Source organism: Pristiophorus japonicus, chromosome 5 (genome assembly GCF_044704955.1).
Source record: "Pristiophorus japonicus isolate sPriJap1 chromosome 5, sPriJap1.hap1, whole genome shotgun sequence".
Taxonomy (NCBI): domain Eukaryota; kingdom Metazoa; phylum Chordata; class Chondrichthyes; family Pristiophoridae; genus Pristiophorus; species Pristiophorus japonicus.
This window is the reverse complement of record NC_091981.1, coordinates 6,136,348-6,160,292: the sequence shown is the minus strand read 5'-3', so window position 1 is coordinate 6,160,292 and position 23,945 is coordinate 6,136,348. Positions and strand designations below refer to the sequence as shown.

Genomic DNA, 23,945 nt, shown 5'->3' with positions numbered 1-23,945 from the left:
TCCAAACATCCATGCGCAATATCAGGTCATCAGTGTAGTAATAGCCTTTCAATGGAGAAGGCAGAGGGGTAAAGTAGGGTTTCCAGCGGCCTGCATGTATAAGCTGAATAAATAATAACGAGGATGGTGCCTTGGGGTACACTGGAGATGACTATAGAAATGCATGGAAAATCCACTGGATGGTGTGTTATGTCCTAATTGTGACCAGTATGAATAGAACCAGGGGAATGGTAGCATAGTGGTTATGTTACTGCACTAATGATCCAAAGGCAAGAGTTCAAATCTCACTGGGGAATTCAAATAAATCTGGAATAAAAATCTAGTTTCAGTAATGGTGACCATGAAACTACTGGATTGTCGTAAAAACCCATCTGATACACTAATGTCCTTTCGAGAAGGAAATCTGCCGTCCTTAACCGGTCTGGCCTATATGTGACCCCAGACCCACAGTAATGTGGTTGACTTTGACTTTTAACTGCCCTCTGAAATGGCCTAGCAAGACACTCTGTTGTTTTTAAGAAGGCAGCTCATCACCACCACCTTGAGGGCAATTAGGGATGGGCAATAAATGCTGGCTGTGCCAGTGATTCCCACATCCCATGAACGATTAATAAAACCACGAGAGTATAGGGCCATGCAGATAAACTGTCCAGAAGAGACATTGCAGGAGGATGGAGTGGTCAATACTGTTTCAAGTAATGGAGAGATGAAGGAGGATAATGAAAGGCAACAAGCCATGCTCACTGTTGCACAAGGTATTGTTGGTGACTTTTGGTCAGATGGAAGCCAGATTGAAGTTTAGGCGAGAATAATAGGAGCAATTGGAGTTGGAGCGGATAAAGGGTTGAGCTGGGCATTTTTGAGGGGGGATAGTAATAACAGTTTTGTAAGAGGCCAAAGACAGGTTGAAGACATTAGTGAGCATGTTGTTGAGTAGGCCAAGTTGATATGGTAAGGGATTAAGGGAACAGCTTCATTAGACAAGATGAGTTCAGCGAGGCGGTAGATGCGGAGAAATTGCAAAATGTGGGGATTTGGAAATTTATTCGGGAATCGGGCAGAGCAGAGAGCTAGGAATTTAGGCGAAGAAAGGAGAGATCAGAGAAGGCCGAGGCAATTTCATGCTGTATTTTTAGACCATTCAGTTACTAATTAATCAGTATGCTTCATGCAGTTGACCTGGTGATCTGCTATTAAATTCCACTGACTAGCTCATGGTTAGTAAAGTTCGAATTTGATTGGACAGTTAGACCTCAAGGAATTATGTTTGTAATCTGAGAATGGTTGGAAGGCCAGAGCTTAACCAAGAGGGGTTGATCCAAGGTTTTCAACAATATGGGTTTGAACAGAGTGGGGACCAGGTGTCAGATGCACGGCAATCTTCAATTTTTATAAATTGATAATGAGCTTCCTGTAGAGATGAAACACGAACAATTTTCACTGAAATCACATCCATGTATTTAGGATGTGACGTAGCAACGTATATATACTTAATCCTACTGCTGTCCTCGCCATTTAAATTACATGCCGTGAAGGAAAACTGCAATAGAAAAAGCTTGTTTTACTCGGTTAAGGATTTTTTTAATAGAAACTTCACCTTGAAAAGCCTTTTCATATCTTATCGCTGCAGATTTGATGTGGTATTTATTTTATAAACGGTGATGCAGAAGAGCAACATGTTGAAGCGCCAATAGGACGATCATATTGAACATTCCCGTCCCAATTTATCTTCTGTTTATAGCCCACAGTAATACATTTTTGAAAGGAATTTTTTTTTTATTGCCCTATAAAGTTGAAACTGCTGTGCATTGTCAGTTTGTTATTGTGATATTCTTGATTGTTACAGTCCAAAGGTACAAGAGATCGATGAGCAATGGTTAGCACAAATCAATGATGGATGTGATTTTTTATTTATATGCTTCCCACTGGTCATGGTGCCAAAAAACCCAGTAAGAAGTAGTTGCCACAGAAACAATCATGGTTAGCGTGGACCGCACAGAACGCTGCCAAGTGCCTTCCACAGTCGGCATGCCTTTACTGGCATTGGTCCGGAGTTCTGTCAGTAAATACAATCTTGCTGGTTGTATGATCAGCTGCAGTCAATGATTTTACTAGAAAATGACACAGAACAGTCATATGATCACTACAGGGCAATTAGCTTTGCTCAAAGGAGTCACAAAGATTTGAAAGTTCATAATACTAGCCAATGAGATTGCCCAACAGAGGGCACTCCAATTTTCTTAGAGATGGCTTTGTATAGAAAATCCAGGAAAAAAAACTGCTTTTTGTGCATTATTGTATAAAATGTTTGCGGTTCCTTTAGCCTTCAGTTTTGCAGCCTACGTAACGAAATAGTGCAAATTCAGTAATTGTGTTATTGCAGATGTAATTGATCAAGACAAAAGAACCAAGGGTGTACATGCACTGCCTTTTGCATATGTTGGGTTTGCTGTACCTATAGTTTGTCTCTTTCCTTGACTGCTTTTGACAGAGTTGAGCACTTCACTGATCAGAATTGAACTTGATATTTTCGGGATGCTCAATATTGTGTTTTTGCTTTGTCAGGCTGTTCTGCAATGGTAGTTTACGCAAACTGCTGGCAGGTCACAACCAGCTCCGGAGACTTCCACAACGATTTGAGCGGACACAAGCAGAGGTTATTGACATCCAGCACAACCACCTGACTGAGTTGCCCTCAAACCTTTTCCTAAAAGCTGACTGGTAATAACTACTAAACTTACCACAAATTATTCTTGTACTTTATTTCATCTGACAATTTTCAGGAGGCTAGTATCCATGGTAACGGACTAGGGTATTTAGCAGCAATGAAACAACGATCAGAAGCTACTCTAAATGAATCCTGAAGTATTTTTGAGCATAAGCCTTGGAGCAGTGATAGCACGCTTGCCTTTGAGTCAGAAGGTCGTAGGTTTAAGCTCAAATCGAGACTTGAGCACAGGTAAAAAATGGCTCGCGCCTTTCACGACCACCGGACATCCCAAAGTGCTTTACAGCCAATTAAGTACTTTTTGAAGTGATCACTAAATTCTTGTGTAATTCTAAATGATAGTGTGACATTAAGCCCAAGACCTGAATATTTAAGACCTCATACTACTAAATACATTGCAGGAGGCCTGTATTGCCCACTACTGTTTCAACTGTAGAGAAATGAATATCCAAAAATTAATTTACAAAGCCATTATAAAACGTGCTGATATTCATTGTTACTTCGGTGTGGTAAATAGGTCAATCAGTTCAGTATTTACATATTCAGTGACCGACTGCAGCACTTTTAGTGTTGGTTAAGTCAGATAATTTTACAAAAAATTTAAATCATTAAAATTTGACGATTAATTGGAAGCACTTTTTTTTTCTCCCCAACAGTTTGCGATGTCTCAATGCTTCAGCAAATAAACTGGAGATACTTCCTCCCTCCTGTCTGTCTGAGGAAAGCCACAGCGTGTTACAGGAGCTGTACCTAACAAATAATTATCTCACCGATAAATGTGTGCCATTACTCACAGGTCACACTTGTCTTAAGGTTCTACATCTCGCCTACAACCGACTCCAGAGCTTTCCAGCCAGGTGAGATTGCCCAGCCATCCTCTTACCAAACAACACACATACAGAACCCCCCCCCCCTCTGTGTGATTCTATCCTTTGAGAGTTGTGTTGGCGAAAGCTGTAGTTGTTGTATGGACATATCTAAGGTTTTGGTCAAATATTGTTGCATCGAGTTATGAACCAGAATGATTTTCACGAACACAATGACTGACTGAAGTAAACAAGAGGGTAGTTTGACATTATGCCTCACATAATGGCTTATGAAAGCAAATCACTGAGTGATGCTAGAGATAATGGATAGGCGGACGGTAAGTGTTCTGTTGATGAGTGTCATTTGCTCTGTACACATTTGTCTATCTCCTACCAGCAGAATAAACAGCAACTCTATGTTAATATAACAAATCTGATTAGAGTTTCAAAGTTAAACTTCTGGACATTAACCGGTTCATTTAAACCATACAGCCAATGAAAGTGTTTGTTTTTTCACTGTCCCAGTCATGTGCTGCAGACTATCTCGCAATGGTTACTTGTTAGACCAAAGCAAATTGACCAGATGTAGGTTTGGGGCAGATATTAGGGGAGAGTGAGTATGAATTTCCCCCCCAACCCTTTGGAAATGAACAGCACCTACACTTGTACTGCTCCTTGTTTTCAAATATGCCTTCATGGCCTCGCCCCTCCCTATCTGTAATTTCCTCCAGCCCTACAACCCCCTGAGATATCTGTGCTCCTCTAATTCTGGCCCCTTGAACATTTTTGATTTTAATTACTCAACCATTGGTGGCCCTGCCATCAGCTACCAAGGCCCGAAGCTCTGGAATTTCCTCCCGAAGCCTCTCAACTCCTCTGTCCTCCTTTAGGACTCTCCTTAAAACCCACTACTTGGTTTTGGTCATCTGCCCTAATTTCTCCTCATGTGGCTCGGTGTCAGATTTTGCTTTATAACACTCCTGTGGAGCACCTTGGGACTTTTTGCTACGTTAAAGGTACTATATAATTACAAGTTGTTGTTGGAGCTTCCTTAAGCGAGTTTTATCCATTCAGGTTTTAATCCATTGCTGTCCGATCACTGATATCGGAGCAGTATTTCTAATCTCCTCTTGCAGGTCAGGGCGCGAACTGCTAATTATAAGTAAGATACTTGCTTTTCCTCTCAGTATGAGAGCTGAAGTTTAAATCAATATTTCTCACTTTTTTTGCAGTAAAATGGCAAAACTTGAAGAATTGGAAGAAATTGATCTAAGTGGGAACAAACTGAAAACCATTCCAACCACCATTATGAATTGCAGGCGGATGCACACTGTTATTGCACATTCCAACTGCATTGAAGTCTTCCCTGAAGTGATGCAACTCTTTGAAATTAAGGCAAGAAAATATTCCCCAACCCCCTTTATCTGCACAACAAAACCAATGTCATTATAACTATAACTATGAAAATACTGATTTACTTATCCCGGTTTCCTCGAAAGCAGATGTCTCATTTATCTTCGGGCTAGTATACCTAACACCATGGATTATTCTGTGTTTGAAGAAGTCAGAGAAAAGCTGGTGTTATCCATAATTGTTTTGGATGACTTATATGTTCATTATTGTGTGAATTCTCTGGAGCAGAGTCTGGTTCATGGCAATATAATATGGCTGAAAGATAAAATATGAATGGAGAAAAATGTTATTCAGCCCAACAAGCCAATCCCTTTTTAGTGACTCAACCTAACTTTTACCCTCCTTCTCATCGTATCCTTCAATCTTTTCTCTCTCCAGAAACACTTCCAATTGCGCGTTGAGCCCGTGTATACTGTCTGTGTTAGTGGCCTTCCCTGATAACTAGCTCCATTACCCCTGAATGAAAAGGATCGGCCAGACTTCCCTTCTTAATCCTAGCTTCCTCATTGTTTAAGTGGTAATAACCAGTGGTATTTGAACCCATTGCTACAGCAATTTTCCTGGGCCTAAATCTGTCTCGTACCTCCAGCCTCCAGGAACGACCTAATCCAACCCTGTTTCATGCACTGCTTCTCTCTTATGTTTGCCAGTTTCTTTTGTCGCTGTTTCAATTTAGACCGTAAAACGAGAAAAGAATATTCTTACCCGTGTGTGTACATGCGTAGAAAAAGTAATAACATCTGTTACATTGAGAGTATAATTTGGGCAGCTCAATTCAATCTGTCTACACAGATTTGAAATATTGAGCCTGGATTATGTTGTGGAGTCTCAGCGTAATGAATTGACTACGGACTAGCGTTAAGAGGTATAGGTTTTAAAAAATCAATTCTTAACCATCATTGCAATCCGAGATTGAGAGTTTTATCTGAGCTAGATTGCTTAAATGGGTTTTTTGATATACGCCATTTCAAAAAGAATCTGAATGGAGTTGGATATTAATTTCATAGAAGCGCTCACTTTTTACATTTCTGTAATCTCTGCATCCAGCAATAGTAACTGTAGTTGAAGCTGATGTAGGTCACTCACAGGATTAGACACAGAGATTTGCATTTTTCAAATAAATAAAACCAGCTGTTATAAGAACATTATTCTTTAGTAGCTGTCAGGGAGACCATTAATAAGTCCATGTTGCATTTGAATCGGATATCCTTTTTATACAAAACAAATTTGTTGCTTGGGAGAATTAAATGAAGGGTCAAGTTCATTATGGATTTCTTTGTAACGGAACTAAGTTTTTTTTTAAACTGTGTGTGATTTCTATATTTTAACTAATTTCACAAACTGAATCATACTTCTCATCTCCAATCTGTAAATCATAAGCTCAGGACTCTGTAGCTGCAGCAGTAGTAGGAATTTTCTGTATAAGTGTAATAGTAAGACAATACTCAGAAACTAGGTCAAAATCAGTTAGTTCCACTGAGGGGATTGGCATGTACAATTAAAAGCTTTAACTCAGAAATGTGCGACTCTCTCCTCCCTTTTTTGTAATAAATGGCATTTTACCAGTCTGTTCAACCAGAATTAAAATTGTTGCCCCATTTGCACAATGGGAAGAAAAAGAAGAGGGAAAGAAAGCTTAGTTGCATTCAATTTGTGCAGGAGTACAATTCATAAATCTCCTGGATTCTTGCCGAGGCAGTAGCTAACAGAATCTTGCATAACTCAGTAAGTATGGGAAGCAGGAGGTTGATGAAGTGGAATCCAGCCAAACTCATTGCCTGTGTACTACTTTCTGCAGTGCGTTGACCTGAGCTGTAATGAGCTGAACGAGATCACAGTGCCTGAAAATCTGCCACTGAAACTGCAGGAACTAGACCTGACTGGAAACCCCAGGCTGGTCCTGGATCACAAAACTCTGGAGCTGCTGAAGTAAGCAATCACCCTTCCCGTTTAATATTGTGTCAGCAATCAGTCTCGTTCTGTGGCCTGTGGCAAATGCTGTCTTTGAACTTTAGATTTCACTGAGCGTTTAAATTACTTATTCTCACTGAAGCATGAGAAAAATAATGTATTTTCCCAGGACAGAATGTTTGACTGAAAATAAATATATATATATATATAAAGTCGGATGCTTGCATTGAAGGTGAATTAATTAACTTTATAGATCTACATGAACAGAACTTCATTCAATTAGCAGACAAGTAAGAAAGTTACCAAATAAGATGTTTTAATGATGTTCATTGAGGGATAAATATTGGCCAGGACACCGGGATTAAACTCCCCTGCTCTTTTTCGGAATGGTGCCATTCAATCTTTTGCGTCTACCTGAGAGAACAGATGAGGCCTTTGTTTTACGTCTCATCCGAAAGAGGGCACCTCCAGCAGTGCAGCACACCCTCAGCACTGCACTGGACCTAGATTTTTGTCCTGGAGTGGGACTTGAACCCACAACCTTCTGTCTCTGAGGCAAGAGTGCTACCCACTGAGCCACAGCTGACAACTGGGTTTAAAAAAAAACCCATTTTAAATGCTGAATTGCTTTTGCAGTATCAAAATGGAGCAAGAGGTGTCATCATAGTTGACTAAAAAAGAATCAAATTGTATTTTTAAAAATTCACCTGAATAATAACCTTTATTTGTTTTTTTAAAATCTGCACAACATCGTGATAGTCACTGCGACAAAGGAAAGTTCAGATATGGTATAAATGTTTGAAAAACAAAGCACTTGCCTTACACGCTAATCGACAGATCAGTACGGCTGACTGGCTAATTGAACTGCTTGATGTCCTCAGAAAATCATTTAATTCTGCAACTCTCTCATAGAAACTATAAATAAATGATTGGGACCTCTCTGTTGTAAAGTTGAAGCCCTAAAAAATATTGCATACGGATGATATAAAGTAGAACAGTTCAGGAGAATTGATCCTTGTGTGCCAGGTTCTTTAGAATTTCTATATTAACATTGTCCATCATTGTGCTCATTATAGAAACCTCTTTCAGAATCCTGCTCATAAAATGCTTCCACTGGAAGTATGGATACAATTTTTTTTAAAGAAAATCAAATAGTTTGAAATGCTTGATAAAATAGTTTTTTAAATACTGCACAATGTCTTTCTAAGTATATAAAGTGGTCTAATTAATTTTTTTTCTTTCCCCTCAAACACCACCCCCCCCCCGCCATGCCCTTTCTCCTTATTCTTCCCAGTAACATCCGTTGCTTCAAGATAGATCAGTCCTCTACATCTTTTTCTGTCGGTGAGTCTCCGGGTGCACCGGCTGTGTGGAGTCACGGATATACTGAAGTCTCTGGAGTGAAAAACAGGTATGTTTATGTTGTGATTGCAGCAAAAAGGAATCAGTGCTACGTAAAGCACACTCTTCATCTACTCCAAGAGGTTCTCATGTGAAAATCAGTTAAAAGAAGTTTGCAAATTACTGAAGAAACCAATCCTGGAAGCTAGGTTTGTCTGTCATGATCTGGTCCGGTCTGTGCAGAAGATTCTTTCCTTTGTCGGTGCAGTTGCTGGGAAGCAGAAAATAACTGACACATTACATCTATATAAGATCCTTGTGTCTTCAGAAGTAAAGAGCTAGTGTCTTAATGGATCTTTGCAAATTCAAAAGCTTCTTTATCCTGCACTGAAGCTAGTTTAGAGAAGAATTGAAAAGAAGACAGACAGAAATGAGAGCAGCCGCAGAATATGAATATTCAAGGGAATTCAAGCCATATAATAGAATTTTAGTGACCATGGCAGTTCCAAAACAAACTGTATTCTTAATTTAAAAATGACAGCTACATTAGTTTTAACTATCGGGTTGTTTTAAATAATTGGAGCATTTATTCTGAAGGGATGTAGAATAGTACTCTTTCTCTTCCAAAGGCTTCAGAACAAGTTTTTATGCATTGCAATTAAACCGGTTCTTAAACTTTGTAAAGGTGACCCAAGCCAATATTTTGAGATGGTGCAATTATTTTTGTAAAGCCATGCTATGTAAATTTAATCACGGAGAGATTTAGAACACTTGCTTGAGTCAGAAATATCGGAAAATTATTTTTTTTAAAGAAATAAATTGTGGGGAATGGTAACGGTAATCTGATTTTATTTATTTCAAACCCAGGTTGTGTGTGGCTGCCTTGTCGGTGAATAACTTTTGTGATAACAGAGAGGCTCTGTACGGAGTATTTGATGGTGATCGGAATGTAGAAGTGCCCTACCTCCTGCAATGCACCATGAGCGATGTTTTGGCAGAGGAACTTCAGAAATCAAAGAGCGATGAGGAATACATGACTAATACTTTCCTGGTCATGCAGAGGTTAGTAAATTTATTGGGAATCTGTTACATGATGATGTGCTGCTGTTCCTAGATAGCTATAGAGTTGCAATTTAATACCATCTTATTTGAATAGAGAAATTCAGTTGACTGGTATTGGTTGGCTCAGAGGGTACCTCAATGACGTGATGTCTTGCTGTATATTCCGTTTGTGCCTATAATCAACTATGTTTTTTTTTAAATCGGAAAAAATGTAAAACTGAAACACCGAGTTTCAATTTGTTTTGACTATTGGTAAATAAGAACATAAGAAATAGGAGCAGGAGTAGGCCATATGGCCCCTCGAGCCTGCTCCGCCATTCAATAAGATCATGGCTGATCTGATCATGGACTCAGCTCCACTTCCCCGCCCGCTCCCCATAACCCCTTATCGTTTAAGAAACTGTCTCTTTCTGTCTTAAATGTATTCAATGTCCCAGCTTCCACAGATCTCTGAGGCAGCGAATTCCACAGATTTACAACCCTCCGAGAAAAGAAATTTCTCCTCATCTCAGTTTTAAATAGGCGGCCCCTTACTCTAAGACTATGCCCTCTCGCTCGAGTCTCCCCCAACAGTAGAAACATTCTCTTTGCATCCACCCTGTCAGAGCAAGCGTTTCTTGCTAAGGAAAATAGTTTGGAAGCTTATTGAGTTCCTCACTCAATAATGTTTTGAAGAGTTGATTTATATTCAAGGTGGCAACACAGAAATAGTATACTGCCTCACTGCAGACGATGCCATGGAGTCATATAATTCATTTTCACCTGTAATTGTGCATGAGAGTCCATGGCCCCAAACAGGGAGGCAATGAATCGGGGGCAAGTGCATCCCCAGAAGGAAGGTGGGCAATCAGAGGCAGTTTCACCCTAACCGATAAATGCATCGTTGTACTGGCCAATACCTGGAAGATCACTGATTTGTCTTTGGACAGTATTGCCTCAAAAACTGAACTAAGGCAACAACCAAAAAAAAGTGCTATTCTTATGCATTGTCGCTGTAACCTAGTCCTTGAAAGACGACAAGATGCATGTTGGTTGTGCCTGACTCGTATCCTTGTATGGAAGCTAATATGAAAAAGGGCAGGATCCAAAGTCCAGCTGTGACATACGTTATTTTCAATTGGACCGTCTTGCACTTTGCACCTGGTGGAGAGGGTGGGCAGGTGCTCATTCGTGGGCAATTACTAAAATCTGTCTGCCAAGTGATGCACCAGAGCAGCTTGGGAATGCCGTTTGGGAATAGAGAATATTTTCTCCAGCTCTTCACCGTGGGGAGGCATTTGACCTTCAATTGGTCTGTCTTCACACCGACACAGCTGATATCCACACCTCTGCTTTCACGGCGATTGCAGGTGCTATTCTTTGGCAATATGTATTTGAACAGCAGCGCCACCTTAACCGTGGGAAAGATTTCCGCTGTTCTCTATAAAGAGCGTTGTGTATAAAGAACAATTGTTCGAGAAATAGTGTACAGAAGGAATCTATCTCTTCCCCCCCCCCTCCTTGCTTTCATCAGTTCTCAAGCACTTGCTTCACTCCTTTGCTTAAAATTAGTGGGGAAAAATGAAAAACTTTTAATTGCACACTCGAGAAAGTAAGCATTTGTACTCGAACTGTAGCACTGAACACTTGCTCCTCTGTTGTCATGGAAACCAAAGACAATGAGTGTATGTTCCTGGCCGTTGTCCCAGTGTCTTTTCTGATTCAAGCAAATAAAGCTTCTCATTAGTTAACAGCGCTCTTGACGATATTTAATATTCTAGCGTATAAACCTCTCTTAACAATGCACTTTCTATGTATAGTTGTACTAAAATAATGGGTTGGGTGGAAGGTTTCACAAACTTGACCTTTGAGTTTGTCCTTTAGTTCTCTACCCAGGTTTGGAGTGCTATATACTGGGCACGGGCACTCGCTGGTAATTACAAAAAGTCAGATAGCCAGGTGGTGGAGGATAGAGTATTAGAGCCCAGTCTTTATTTGCTCACAAGCCTTTATTCACAGAGATACGCAGTACATACTGTACCGGTGTTCCCTTTAAACTGCTCGGCCACACGGTGTCTGTGGGTCCCACGCAGTCAGTGATCCGGCTGTTAGATAGAAAAACCACGCGTGTGTGGAATTTTGAATGGTTTGCGCAGTCAGTTAAAGGGGCAGCGCGGGCCCCCAAAAAATTACAGGGAGCATTGCTGTGCGCCGCCGCCCCCCACCCCCGGCAAGATAAGCTTGCCCCCCAAGATAAGGAGGACACACAAAATCTGCAAAAGGACATAGACAGGCTAAGTGAGTGGCCAAAAATTTGGCAGATGGAGTATAATGTTGGAAAGTGTGAGGTCATGCACTTTGGCAGAAAAAAAGTCAAAGAGCAAGTTGCTATTTAAATGGAGAAAGATTGCAAAGTGCTGTAGTACAGCGGGACCTGGGGGTACTTGTGCATGAAACACAGATGGATAGTATGCAGGTACAGCAAGTGATCAGGAAGGCCAATGGTATCTTGGCCTTTATTGCAAAGGGGATGGAGTATAAAAGCAGGGAAGTCTTGCTACAGCTATATAAGGCATTGGTGCATGCAATTTTGGTTGCCATATTTACGAAAGGATATACTTGCTTTGGAGGCAGTTCAAAGAAGGTTCACTAGGTTGATTCGGGGATGAGGGAGTTGACTTATGAGGAAAGGTTGAGTAGGTTGGGCCTCTACTCATTGGAATTCAGAAGAATGAGAGGTGATCTTATCGAAACGTGTAAGATTATGAGGGGGCTTGACAAGGTGGATGCAGAGAGGATGTTTCCACTAATGGGGGAGACTAGAACTCGAGGGCATAATCTTAGAATAAGGGGCCGCCCATTTAAAACAGAGATGAAGAGAAATTTCTTCTCTGAGAGTTATAAATCTGTGGAATTCGCTAGCTCAGAGAGCTGTGGAAGCTGGGACATTGAATAAATTTAAGACAGAAATAGACAGTTTCTTAATCGATAAGAGGTTATGGGGAGCGGGCAGGGAAGTGGAGCTGAGTCCATGATCAGATCAGCCAAGATCTTATTGAATGGCGGAGCAGGCTCGAGGGGCCATATGGCCTACTCCTGTTCCTATTTCTTATGTTCTTAACCCTTCCTCAACCTACAAGAGCAGGGGTGTCCCCAATTAAATCCCACCACCTGCATACAATTGACACTCAATTCTTACACACCTCTCAAGTACAATTAACAGTAATTACAGGTGCACTGGAGTTGAATGTGTGATAATTTGATCCTGTGAGGATTTCAGTAACGTTTTCCTGCTATAATGAAATTTGTAACACTGATTAGAAGATGACGTAACAGATGTCCTTTTCTCTTTTTTGAACGAAATATCTCCCCTCTTTCCTGAACATGCCGGTTCCTAATGAAGTACAGTTCCACAGAGCCCAACTTCCTCACCCAATTGGCCATTCTTCCTATGTCAGCCAAGACACTGTGTGTAGGGAAGCTGTTTGACTACTGGGGGCATCACGCCTGATCCTATTCCTCACTACCCCTCCAGCAGGGGTCACTATCTGATAAATTTATCTTCCCCCGTGGTATGTGTAATGCCCCTGTTGCCATCAGCTGAATTCATCTAATTCAACACAAGCTGGGGACCAAGCATGTATTCTTCAGTTCTTCTTTGCTGTTTTGAAAACTTTGTGTGTTGCACCTTGAGAGCTTCATAAAATAATTAGCAGATTTAGTTAAACACGTGGCTCCTGAAGATCGACTTCCAGGTTGAAGTAGGGGTAAGAGTGAACCAGTAATTGCACCTCCACACACACTGATCTGTCTTCAAAGGGGAATCCTGTGCATCTGTTTGAGGCAAGAAACTGGCAAATGTTAGGAATATTTAACAAATTCTGTATTTATATTTCAAACATGTATTTGTCATCAACCCTGAACTTAATCTATGTAGCTCTACAGAATGGAAGAAAGTTTATAGATAGAGCTCGGAGATGCAAACATCTTTTGCTGAGGAGGATTTCTATAAAGAGGTTATACAGAGTCAGTTTTGGCTGGAAGTAATTACAAGCAAGTAATCTAATCAAGGGTTTCAAATGGCATAAACCATGAACGCAAAGCTCAAGGATTTTTGCTGTAATAGTAATTTGAATCCCTCGATTAGATTACAGTCTTGAATGGACTCTGGAGTACGTATAATTTTGCACTCTGAACTTTATAAGATGGGTTTATTTAGTTGTGAGTTTGTATTTACACCCTCAGCAGGTGTCAGTATGAGCATTGGCAGCTGGGTCTGTATTGTTAATTTGCAATGATGTTCAAACAGCAGAATTACAGTCACAACACCATCATTGGCGATTTATAGAGACATAAGTAGTGGTTCATAACTGAGAGATTGTATTGCTTGCTTAAATCATAATTTTAACATTGACAAGAACTGCAGCTATTTTTCCCACTCAGAAAACAGAATTATTATCTTCACAGTTTTATTTGTGTGTGCATGTTTAGTGATATTCTCATAACCACACATTCTGAAACCTAGGATTCATCGACACTTTAGTTCTTCCTTGTGTGTCACTATACATTGAGGAAGATTTTTGTTGCGAGCTATTTAAAGCAAAATAGTATACAATTTCTCTACTAGTCTCCACAGATAGAAAGAAAGACTTGCATATATATAGCGTCTTTAACGACCACCGGATGTCCCAAAGCACGTAATGAAGTACTTCTTGGAGTGTAGTCACTGTTGTAATGTAGGAGACACGGCAGCCAATTTGCGCACAGCAAGCTCCCACAAACAGCAAAGTGATAATGACCAGATCATCTGTTTTCGTAATGTCGGTTGAGGGATAAATATTGGCCCGGGACACCGGGGATAACTCCTCTGCTCTTCAAAATAGTGCAGTGGGTTCTTTCATATCCACCTGAGAGAGTAGACGGGATCTCGGTTTAACATCTCATCCGAAAGACAGCACCTCCGACTGTGCAGCACCCCTTCAGTACTGCCCTCGAGTGTCAGCCAAGATTTTTGTGCTCAAGTCTCGAGTGGAACTTGAATCCACAACCTTCTGACTCAGAAGTGAGAGTGCTACCCACTGAGCCATGGCTGACTTTAATTGGAGAGTTATTCTGCAGCTTGTGGTAACATTGCATTTCTTGTGTAAGAAAACATAGATGTGCTTGTGATGTATGGGGTCTTTCAGGCTAACTTTTTGGAAATGTTTTATTACTACCTCTTAGCTATTTGACGCCTCAACAATTCAGTCCATTGTTCTGTTAATGGTTTTATTTTTTTCCAGGAAACTTGGAACTGCCGGACAAAAGCTGGGAGGCTCCGCTGTACTTTGCCACATAAAACACGATCCTCTGGATCCCAATGGCTGTTTCATGCTGACTGCAGCCAATGTTGGAAAGTGTCAAGCCATCCTGTGCCGAGATGGTAAACCGTTGCCTCTCTCCAAGCTGTACACCGTCCGCTGTGATGAAGAATTGGAGAGGGTTAAACAGTACAAAGCTATTGTCACGGAGGTAAAATATCCCAGTACTCTGCTCCTATGAAGCTAAAGTACTACACGGGCAGTTTTCCAAATGACCAAATTACTGCAAACTGTTCAGTCTTTCAGTAGTTTTCAATTACTTCCAGATTATATTAATATGGATACATTTTGTAGCTTGTAATTAAATTTCATGTGACTAGGTTTTTAATTCTTTAACGCATCTAGTAGAGTAATGCTGTGTTTATGGCTGGACCTACTGGTTGTCTTGCTGTGAAATGACCAATGCAGCAGCTTTCAAGAGGGCAATTTATAAACACGGAAATAATTCATGGAAACGATGATGTTACAAAAACTGATTTTGCACCTTAATGTGATAAAAGGAATAATGGCTGCAATAGTCTCGTGTAATGAATGAAGAGGCAACTTGCATCTCTTCACTGTTAAAGGAGTGATGGGCTTTAATTGGCAGTGTGGGTGGTAGGATCACTAATACGTGAAATTAACAAATAAATTCTGTTTCTTTTTTTTAATCGCGTTAAATTCGAAAGCAAATTAATTAGTATTCTCAATCCCCTCTAAGGCTGAGCAGCTGTGGCTGTGCATATCTACTCTGATCCAGCGTGGCTCAGTTTTCTGTGCAGTGAGGAACACCATAGACTGAATATCATATCCCTCATTTCAGCTGACCCAGGGAGAAGTGCATACAGAATCATATAAAATTACTCGATGCCGAAGAAGAGCATGTGCTTTTCATCGCTCTCCTATCCGGGCAATTTTCTGTAATCCCATTTGGAATTGGCAGGAATAAGGAATTGATTTTGTACTTGGAAACAATTAAGTAATTGTTTTTAAAATTGCCCTCATGAGGAATGTGGCCATGTTAAATTGTATTTGAAAAACAAGAGCGGGGGGAGGAAATGTTTGGAATTGATTTCAAAATAAACACAGGCTTGAGGCCATGGATAGTGTAGTGGACTGGATTACAGTTCTTTGACTTTGTAAACTTCGATTCTTGCTCATTCTTTTGTCCTACATAGTCAAATAGGAACTGCCCAACAGTGACAAATCACCTGGGATAACTGTCTCTTTATCAGCCCTCAATCTGCTGTGTGACACCTCCTAACTCTGTCCTCTGTCAGACTTCAGTCTTTTCTTCCTGTTACTGGTTAGATCTGTTGTTTCCAGTTGTTTTTTTATTCATTTCTGGGAATGGAAGAGTGCCCCGTCATAATTGGAATTCGGAATTTTAGGTCTCTCCTTTTAGTACCTGGATGTTAAAGGGGAAGACTCTTAAATTCCTCAATGTCATATAGTTTCACTTGTAGCTGTTTGCTTTTCTACCAACGCCAACTTGAACCTTGGTCTTCTCAGACCTGCCTTGATCAGGTTGACTCCGAATGATGTCAGCCCTGCGATTAAATGTCTGCACCTGGTTTCAGAATTTGTATCGAACGTTGGGGAACCTTCCTGGCTCCAACATCTCCCGCCGCCGCCTGAAACCTGTCCCAGATCCAGCACATGATCTTAAATTATTCACTGGAAAGGACTACTGGCCCTTTCATTTCTGAGCCCAATTCACCTTGGCGCAGAGAATTTGAGGTTCCATTATGGCGGGTCACTCTTCCATTCCCAGACCTTGGATCCAAGAGTGAATAGGGAGGCAACTGCACCAGTCAAGCCATAGTGTTCCAGAAAGCTTTGGGGTCAGCTCCCAGGTTGGTATGGACAACACTGGCACTGACCGAACGACCAGAGCATCTCTGTACCTGACTTGTGCAAAGTTGCATTGCCAAATTGTTGCAGTACGTGAAATAGTCATTTTAGCTCCTAGACTGTCATCAATTGGGGTTGATTCCAGCAAGTGGAGCCAGACATGGGTTCAACTATGGGAAACAGAAAAATAAGGTCAAGGAAGCCTCTCCTCGCTTCTTCCCTTGCCCTCCTTTCTTCAAAGCAACTTCTCCCCTCCCCTTCCCTTCTCCTTCACTCCTCAAGGGCTCAGTCATTGGAAGCATATTGCAGCCTTGCGAATCTAGCTGCTGCCACAGCAAGTGTCCCAGTAGGACCATCCCCAGAGGTCCTTGACACAAATACCAGTGCAGATCTTAGTGTGGTTCAACACTGCGTACCAAAGACAAGCAAATATTTTGCTGAAAGGCAAAGTGAAGTTCTCCTATTCTTCAGCAGGAAGAGGATGCTGATGAGGAAATGGAGGACGAACTAAGATTCTCCTATCACTCAGTGCCAAACCAATGTGCAGAGTTGTAACAATTCAAAATGAATTTTCTAAATGCAGCTACTAGAACAGCAAATCAAGTGAACATGCTGTGAAAGTTCAACTGTTTTAGAATCATAGAATATGCGGTCCCTCGAACGAGGATGACTTTCTTCCACATGGGTTCACAGATGTTTCAGTGAAGGATCCGATGTTCCAGTCCTGAACTCCAGTTGAAGGGGTGGAAGATGCCTGTGCGTGCATTTTTTAAACTTGTGACCGTGGCACATCAGCCACCACACGGGCTTGACAGAGCTAGGTCTTGGTCCAGTGGCAAAGGTTAACCAGGACGACTGGAGACATGCTCTGCTGCACTGACCTAGTGCGCACACATATCGCAGTGTGGATGGCCAGTGCTGCCCCTGGGCCCTCACCTCCTTTGAGCCCTGAACTTACGCCTCTCCTGGGCCCCGATCACATCGCTCCACGATCAGTCACCGCTCCTGCGCCCCGACCTCGCCGCTCCTGCTGCACCTGCCCACGCTCCAATCAGCGACCTGGACCTTGGTGACGTCCACTCCAGTCGCCCTCTTGCACCAGCTCGTGCTGCCCCCTGAAGAAGTATGCTGCCACGCTGTCCAGGCTCGTCGTTGCTGCTCGAACAGCAAATCAAGTGAACATGCTGTGAAAGTTCAACTGCTTTAGAATCATAGGCAGTCCCTTGAATCATAGAATAGCACAGCACAGAAGGAGGCCATTCGACCCATTCGGCTCTTTCGAAGAACAATCCAGTTCGTTCCACTGCCCTGTTCTTTCCCTATAGCTCCTTCAAGTATACATCCAATTCCCTTTTGAAGGCTACTATTGAATCTGTTTCCACCACCCTATCAGTCAGCACATTTCAAATCCTAACCACTCGTTGCGTAAAAAAAGTTTGTCATCATGTCCCCTCGGGTTCTTTTGCCAATCACCTTAAATCTGTGCCCTCTGGTTATTGACCCTTTAGCCATTGGAAACAATTTCTCTTTATTTACTCTATCTAAATCCTTCATGATTTTAAACACCACTATCAAATCAAAATAGAGTACAAAAACCGGGACGTTTTCTGCCTGAACTTCAGCAGATGCTGTTGATACTTTCTTTTACCAGAAATAAGCTGTTCCACTGTATCGAAGCTTGGTTAGACCACAATTGGACTACTGCATATAATTCTGGTCGCCATATTATAAAAAGCATATAGAGGCACTGGAGAGGGTGCAGAGAAGATTTACAAGGACGATCCCAGAAATGCGAGGGTATAAATATCAGGAAAGGATGAACAGGCTGGGTCTCTTTTCTCTTTGAAAAAAGATGGCTGAGGGGTGACCTAATTGAGGTCTTAAAAAAATTATGAAAGGTTTTGATAGAGTAGAAACCGAGAGAATGTTTCCACTTGTGGGGAAGAGCATAACTAGAGGTCATTGATATAAGATAGTCACCATGAAATGAAATAGAAAATTCAGGAGAGACTTCTTTATCCAGAGAGTGGTGAGAATGTGGAACTTGCTACCACAGGGAGTGGTTGAAGCGAATAGTAGCGATGCATTTAAGGGCAGGCTGGATAAGGATATGAGGGAGAAGGGTTATGCTGATAGATTTAGATGAGGAAAGACGGGAGGAGGCTCAATTGGAGCATAAACGCTGGCATGGACTGGCTAGGCCAAATGGCCTGTTTCTGTGCCATATATCCGATGTTAAAAACATTCAGCTTCAATTCTCCTCAATGGCATTTCTGGCTTGGCTGATCCAGGACCCTTAGTTTCCATCTCAAGGCATAGTGGAGCACGGCAACGCAGGTGTCCTTACGTGCCATCAGAAGCAAAATCATTGCAGCTGGGCTCGCCTGGCCAGATGGACAGCAGGAGGTGGTGCAACAAAAAAAAACCTTAGCATCTTCTCCCTCCGCCTGAAACAAGTGATGCCGAGATACTTTGTTCAAGTGGGCGAGAGGAATTTTTTCTCTTCGTTCTCCAATTGGAGCTGGTTTCATCCGATAGAGAGTAGGAGAGCTTCTTAATGTACCTGTTGTGATGTCCCCGCATTGATTTTTAATGATGCCAAAATCCGAACCGGTTTCAGGTTCTGGGCAACTTATGTTTGCCCTGTTTTTCTTTTGAGGAGTCCTTTAATACACGCACCCTCCTGTTGCTCAATGTACAGGGGGAAGCAGATGGATAGAGGTGAATGCTGGATTATCAGCAACGTCTGCAGAAAACAATCCATTATGTGGTGGTGATTTTTTTTTTCCCCCATCCAAAGGAACATAATTGGGCTTATTTTAACTTAATCTGCTAGTTAGGAACCTGTCGAGATTCGGGTGAATCGCTTGTTTTGCACATTGGTTTTACTCGCTGTTAAATTCAATGGAGATTAATATTGGGCAGGGTGTAGAACCAGTGTTCCACCCGATCCTGTGGGTTTCCTGTCCGTTCCCCCGCCCCCCCCCCCCAAAGTTAGCTTAAAATTACCCCCAATAATTCACACAAAAAATGACAATCTGGAAATTCTCCTTATTAATTAGACTGATATTTTCATGTACTGATTTCCAAGCAAATGATACATTAAGAAGTTACTGTTGCTGCTAATTTCCAAAATACCCACTCGCTGTATATCCCAATTTAGGAGATAAATAACTGCAGTTAGGATTTAGCTGTGATAAAAACATAAAATGCTGAAAATACTCAGCAGGTGGAGAGAGGGAGAGAGAAACAGAGTTAACCTTTCAGGCTGATGTTCTGATGAAAGGTCATCTCACTGCACAGATGCTGACTGACCTGCTGAACCTTTCCAGCGTTTTCTGTTCTTATTTCAGATTTCCAACCACCGCAGTATTTTGCTTTCCTACCACCGCAGTATTTTGCTTTCCTATTGGGATTTAGCTGTGTTTTATTTTTCTGTTTTCGTATTGGTTACAATAAAGTACTTTGTTTTAGTTAATAGCAATCTGTGTAATTGCTACACCTCTTTTATCTGCCGCTCGCATTCTTGCTCTGATATTAATATTTTACCTTTTTTATTGCAGGACAATAAAATCAATGGAGTGACTGATTCTACAAGGATTTTGGGCTATACATTCCTTCATCCGTACGTTGTGCCTCGGCCTCATGTTCAGTCTGTGACCCTCACGCCACAGGACGAGTTCTTCATTCTGGGCAGTAAGGGTCTTTGGGACAGCATCTCCTACGTTGAAGCTGTGGAATCTGTGAGAAATGTGCCTGATGCGCAGGCTGCTGCCAAGAAGCTGTGTAGCCTGGCCCAGAGCTACGGGTGCAATGACAGCATTAGTGCCGTGGTTGTCCAGCTGAATGTGAGCGAGGACTGCTTCTGCTGCTGCGACATGAATGGCATGCCACCTCCCAGCCCGGGCATTTTCCCTCCGTCGGTAAACGTGGTTCTAAAGGACAGGCCGGCAGATACCTTGGGGATGCCATCCTCCAGCAGCGGCGTCGCCTCCGAGATCAGTAGCGAAATCTCCACCTCCGAGATGAGCAGCGAAGTGGGCTCGACGGCCTCCGACGAGCCCCCCCAGGTCACCATGAATGACGGAGGCCCCATCTTCCACGGCGAGCAGCGATGCATGCTGCACCCAGTCTGCCTGACCAACTCGTTCCAGCGGCAGCTCTCCAGCGCCACCTTCTCCAGCGCGTTTTCGGACAACGGGCTGGACAGCGAAGACGAGGAGCCCATCGAGGGCGTCTTTTCCAATGGCAGCAGAGTGGAGGTCGAGGCGGACATTCACTCCATGCAGTTAAAGGAAAAGATGTCTCTGCATTCAACTTCCGATGCGTGCGACGAAGGAATAGTTATCAGCGCAAATGAGGATGAAAACTCTGAAAAGGTGCTCCTCCTTAAAGTTCACGGTGAAAACGACTGGCTGGGAAATGACCAGAACAAGTTTGAATACTCCACGACGGGGACTATTGGTCGGAGGCGCGGAAATGGTTCTGTTGCGCCCTCGGAGAAGAGCCACAACTTGATTGAGGTGGCAGCCGACGCGCCGATGAAAAAGAGTGGCGGCTACTTTGCCGCCCCTGCCCAGCCCGACCCAGACGACCAATTCATAATCCCCCCGGAACTGGAGGAAGAAGTGAAGGAGATAATGAAACAACACCAGGAGCAGCAGCAGCGCCAGTATCAACTGGACCAGCTCCCAGACTGCTATGATACACCTCTATGACCAGGAGGAAAACAGTTGCTTTTAGTGAATTTGAGCATTATTTGCTCGAGGAACTATACTTTTAAATTGAGACTGTTCAGATATCAAGAGATTTTATCCCACCTTCTAAACCCTTCTCTTTCCTCACCCCTGTCCCGCCAGTTAAACACACACTGACGTGCTGCCATTTTTTTAATCTAGTTTGTTCTGTTGTTATTGATTAACTAATTAAGATACAAATAACAGATTAACATCAGTTTTCCTATAGCATATCATTTGTACAAGGTGAGGACACTTATTATATTGCAAGCAGTCAGTTTTCTTAAACTATTGAGTATTTGTTTTAAAAAAACAGAAAAGCTTAAGTATTATGAATGATTGATTGATTCTAGTTGATGCTCTAAATGTGGTATTTCTAAAATCATGGCTTTTTAAAGCGAAAGTCATAGAAATTTGTAGACTTTAAAGACTAACTCCTAGGAGTTGCAAACTCGTTAATGTGACATAGTCACCGAGATTTACTAATCTTCTCTGAGAGAACAGTTGATTCACAGATTATTTGTAAATAGTTTAAATGTTGTATATTGATAAACACAATGTTCCACCTGCAGAGTCCTGTATCCGGGAAAGAATAAAGAGAGGGGGCTTTTTAAAAAAAAAAAATGTTTTAATTCCCCTAGTTGCAACTTTCAGAAGGTAATGAGTGACTGGATATCGGTGCGATTACTGCCTGGCCGTGGCTTCTCGTTCAAGGGTCCACTCTGTTTTTTGTCAGCTGGCCTGTTTTCACACCTGAATTTCAGCTCTTCCATTTCTTCTGCCATTCACCAGCACAACTGCACCGACGTTGTCACAAGGAAATAAAATTATATACAAAGGACTCCTGAACAGATATGTTAATACATTTTTGTTTAAAATAAATCTACAATTTAAATAAGCCTGTATGGTTGATTTTTAATGAGAGGTGACACCACCAAGGGGCTCCAATAGAGTCTGGGTTCAAAAATTAAAAAGCTCGTTTACCTGGGAGACTGGATTAGCAGTCGGAACAGTGCTGCTCGCAGGTAAAGGTGCATTCTTTAAAACTGCTTGTAATTCAGCGCATGTTTGTAGTTTTAGGCTGCGTCATCGTCTACATGTCAGGAATGTGATGGAATGCTCTCCACTTGCCTGCATGAGTGCAGCTCCAACAGTACTCAAGAAGCTTGACACCATCCAGGATAAAGCAGCCCACTTGATTAGCCCCACATTAAACATTCACTCCCTCCACCACCGGCGCACCGTGGCTGCAGTGTGTACCATCTACAAGATGCACTGCAGCAACTCACCAAAGCTTCTTCGGCAGCACCTCCCAAACCCGCGACCTCTACCACCTAGAAGGACAAGGGCAGCAGGTGCCTGGGAACACCACTACCTCCAAATTGCCCTCCAAGTCACACACCACCCTAACTTGGAAATATATCGGCCGTTCCTTCATCGTCGCTGGGTCACAATCCTGGAACTCCCTCCCTAACAGCACTGTGGGAGCACCTTCACCACACGGACTGCAGCGGTTCAAGAAGGCAGCTCGCCACCAGCTTCTCAATAGTAATTGGGGACGGGCAATAAATGCCGGCCTTGTCAGCGACACCCACATCCCATGAACAAATTTTTTTTTTAAATTGATGTATGTGGGAAATCGAAGATTGGGTATGAATATAATTTTCCCAGTCTTGCTAAGATGCACTGTTAACATAGATTGCAGAGGGAGTTTTGTTCTGTGGTTACTGAGACCTAACCTAGATGTGCTTAATTCTAACATCGCATACCTAAAATGGAAATGTTAACTTGTCCCATCTCTCTGCAGCTGCTGACTGATCTCTGTGTTTCCAGCATTTGTCGTTTTTTATAATCTGGTGAGTACATAAGAGCATAAGAATTAGGAGCAGGAGTCGGCCATTTGGCCCCTCAAGCCTGCTCCACCATTCAATAAGATCGTGGCTGATCTGATCTTGGCCTCAACTCCACTTCCCCGCCCGCTCCCCATTACCCTTGACTCCCTTATCATTCAAATATCTGTCTATCTCCACCTTAAATATATTCAATGAAATATATTTCATCAAGTATGGTTTGGTTCCTGGTGTAGGCTGAGCTTGCTGATCTCAGCTAGGTGCTAGAATTAGCCTCACACCCGTTTCAGGAAAGGGAAAAATACCCAGGGCTCCGACTGACCTCCGACTCCTCATCACTAGGAACATAGGAACAGGTGGAGGATATTTAGCCCCATGAGCCTGTTCCTCTGTTTAATGAGATTGTGGCTGATCTGTGAACCTAACTCCATATACCCGTCTGTGAACCTAACTCCATATACCCGTCTGTGCCTCGTATCCCTTAATACCTTTGGTTGACAGAAATCTATCAGTCTCAGATTTAAAATTAACAATTGATCTAGCATCAATTGCCATTTGCGGAAGAGAGTTCCAAACTTTTACCACGTGTAGAAGAGTTTCCTAATTTGCTAAGTGGTGGCAAGTTATTTGAGTATGGGCATCGTTGCAGCCAGCCCCGCTCCGTGACCTTGCTCGACATTGGCATGTTCGGCAATCCAGCAAGGGGCTGGTGGAAAGTGATCAGGCGTGAGACGACTCGGTGGGTAATTAACCCAGTGACGCTAATGGCCATCTCTGCCAACTCTGCACCTGGGAGGCTCCCTGCTCGGAACTCGGCCTTTTGGCTAAGATCATGCGTAACTGACCTGACAGGGGAGTAACCACCATAACCCCAAGGTGGTTCTCCCTGGATCAGGAAGGTATATGCTTGCTTTTTTGGAAATAGG

At 42.3% G+C, this 23,945-nt stretch overlaps 1 protein-coding gene across 2 annotated transcripts in view; it reads left to right on the top strand.

Moving 5' to 3' along the window:
- The window catches only part of phlpp1 (PH domain and leucine rich repeat protein phosphatase 1), a 190,741-nt gene extending 168,689 nt beyond the window's left edge, over positions 1–22,052 (top strand). For both annotated transcript variants that reach the window (XM_070880333.1, XM_070880332.1), the window contains 8 exons: positions 2,566–2,721; positions 3,385–3,585; positions 4,767–4,929; positions 6,746–6,876; positions 8,153–8,269; positions 9,067–9,261; positions 14,523–14,751; positions 19,997–22,052. In XM_070880333.1, coding sequence (XP_070736434.1) covers positions 2,566–2,721; positions 3,385–3,585; positions 4,767–4,929; positions 6,746–6,876; positions 8,153–8,269; positions 9,067–9,261; positions 14,523–14,751; positions 19,997–21,151 — 2,347 coding nt within the window. In that variant the 3' untranslated portion in view covers positions 21,152–22,052. The remainder of the gene's footprint in view (positions 1–2,565; positions 2,722–3,384; positions 3,586–4,766; positions 4,930–6,745; positions 6,877–8,152; positions 8,270–9,066; positions 9,262–14,522; positions 14,752–19,996) is intronic.
- Positions 22,053–23,945: the final 1,893 nt, after the last annotated feature.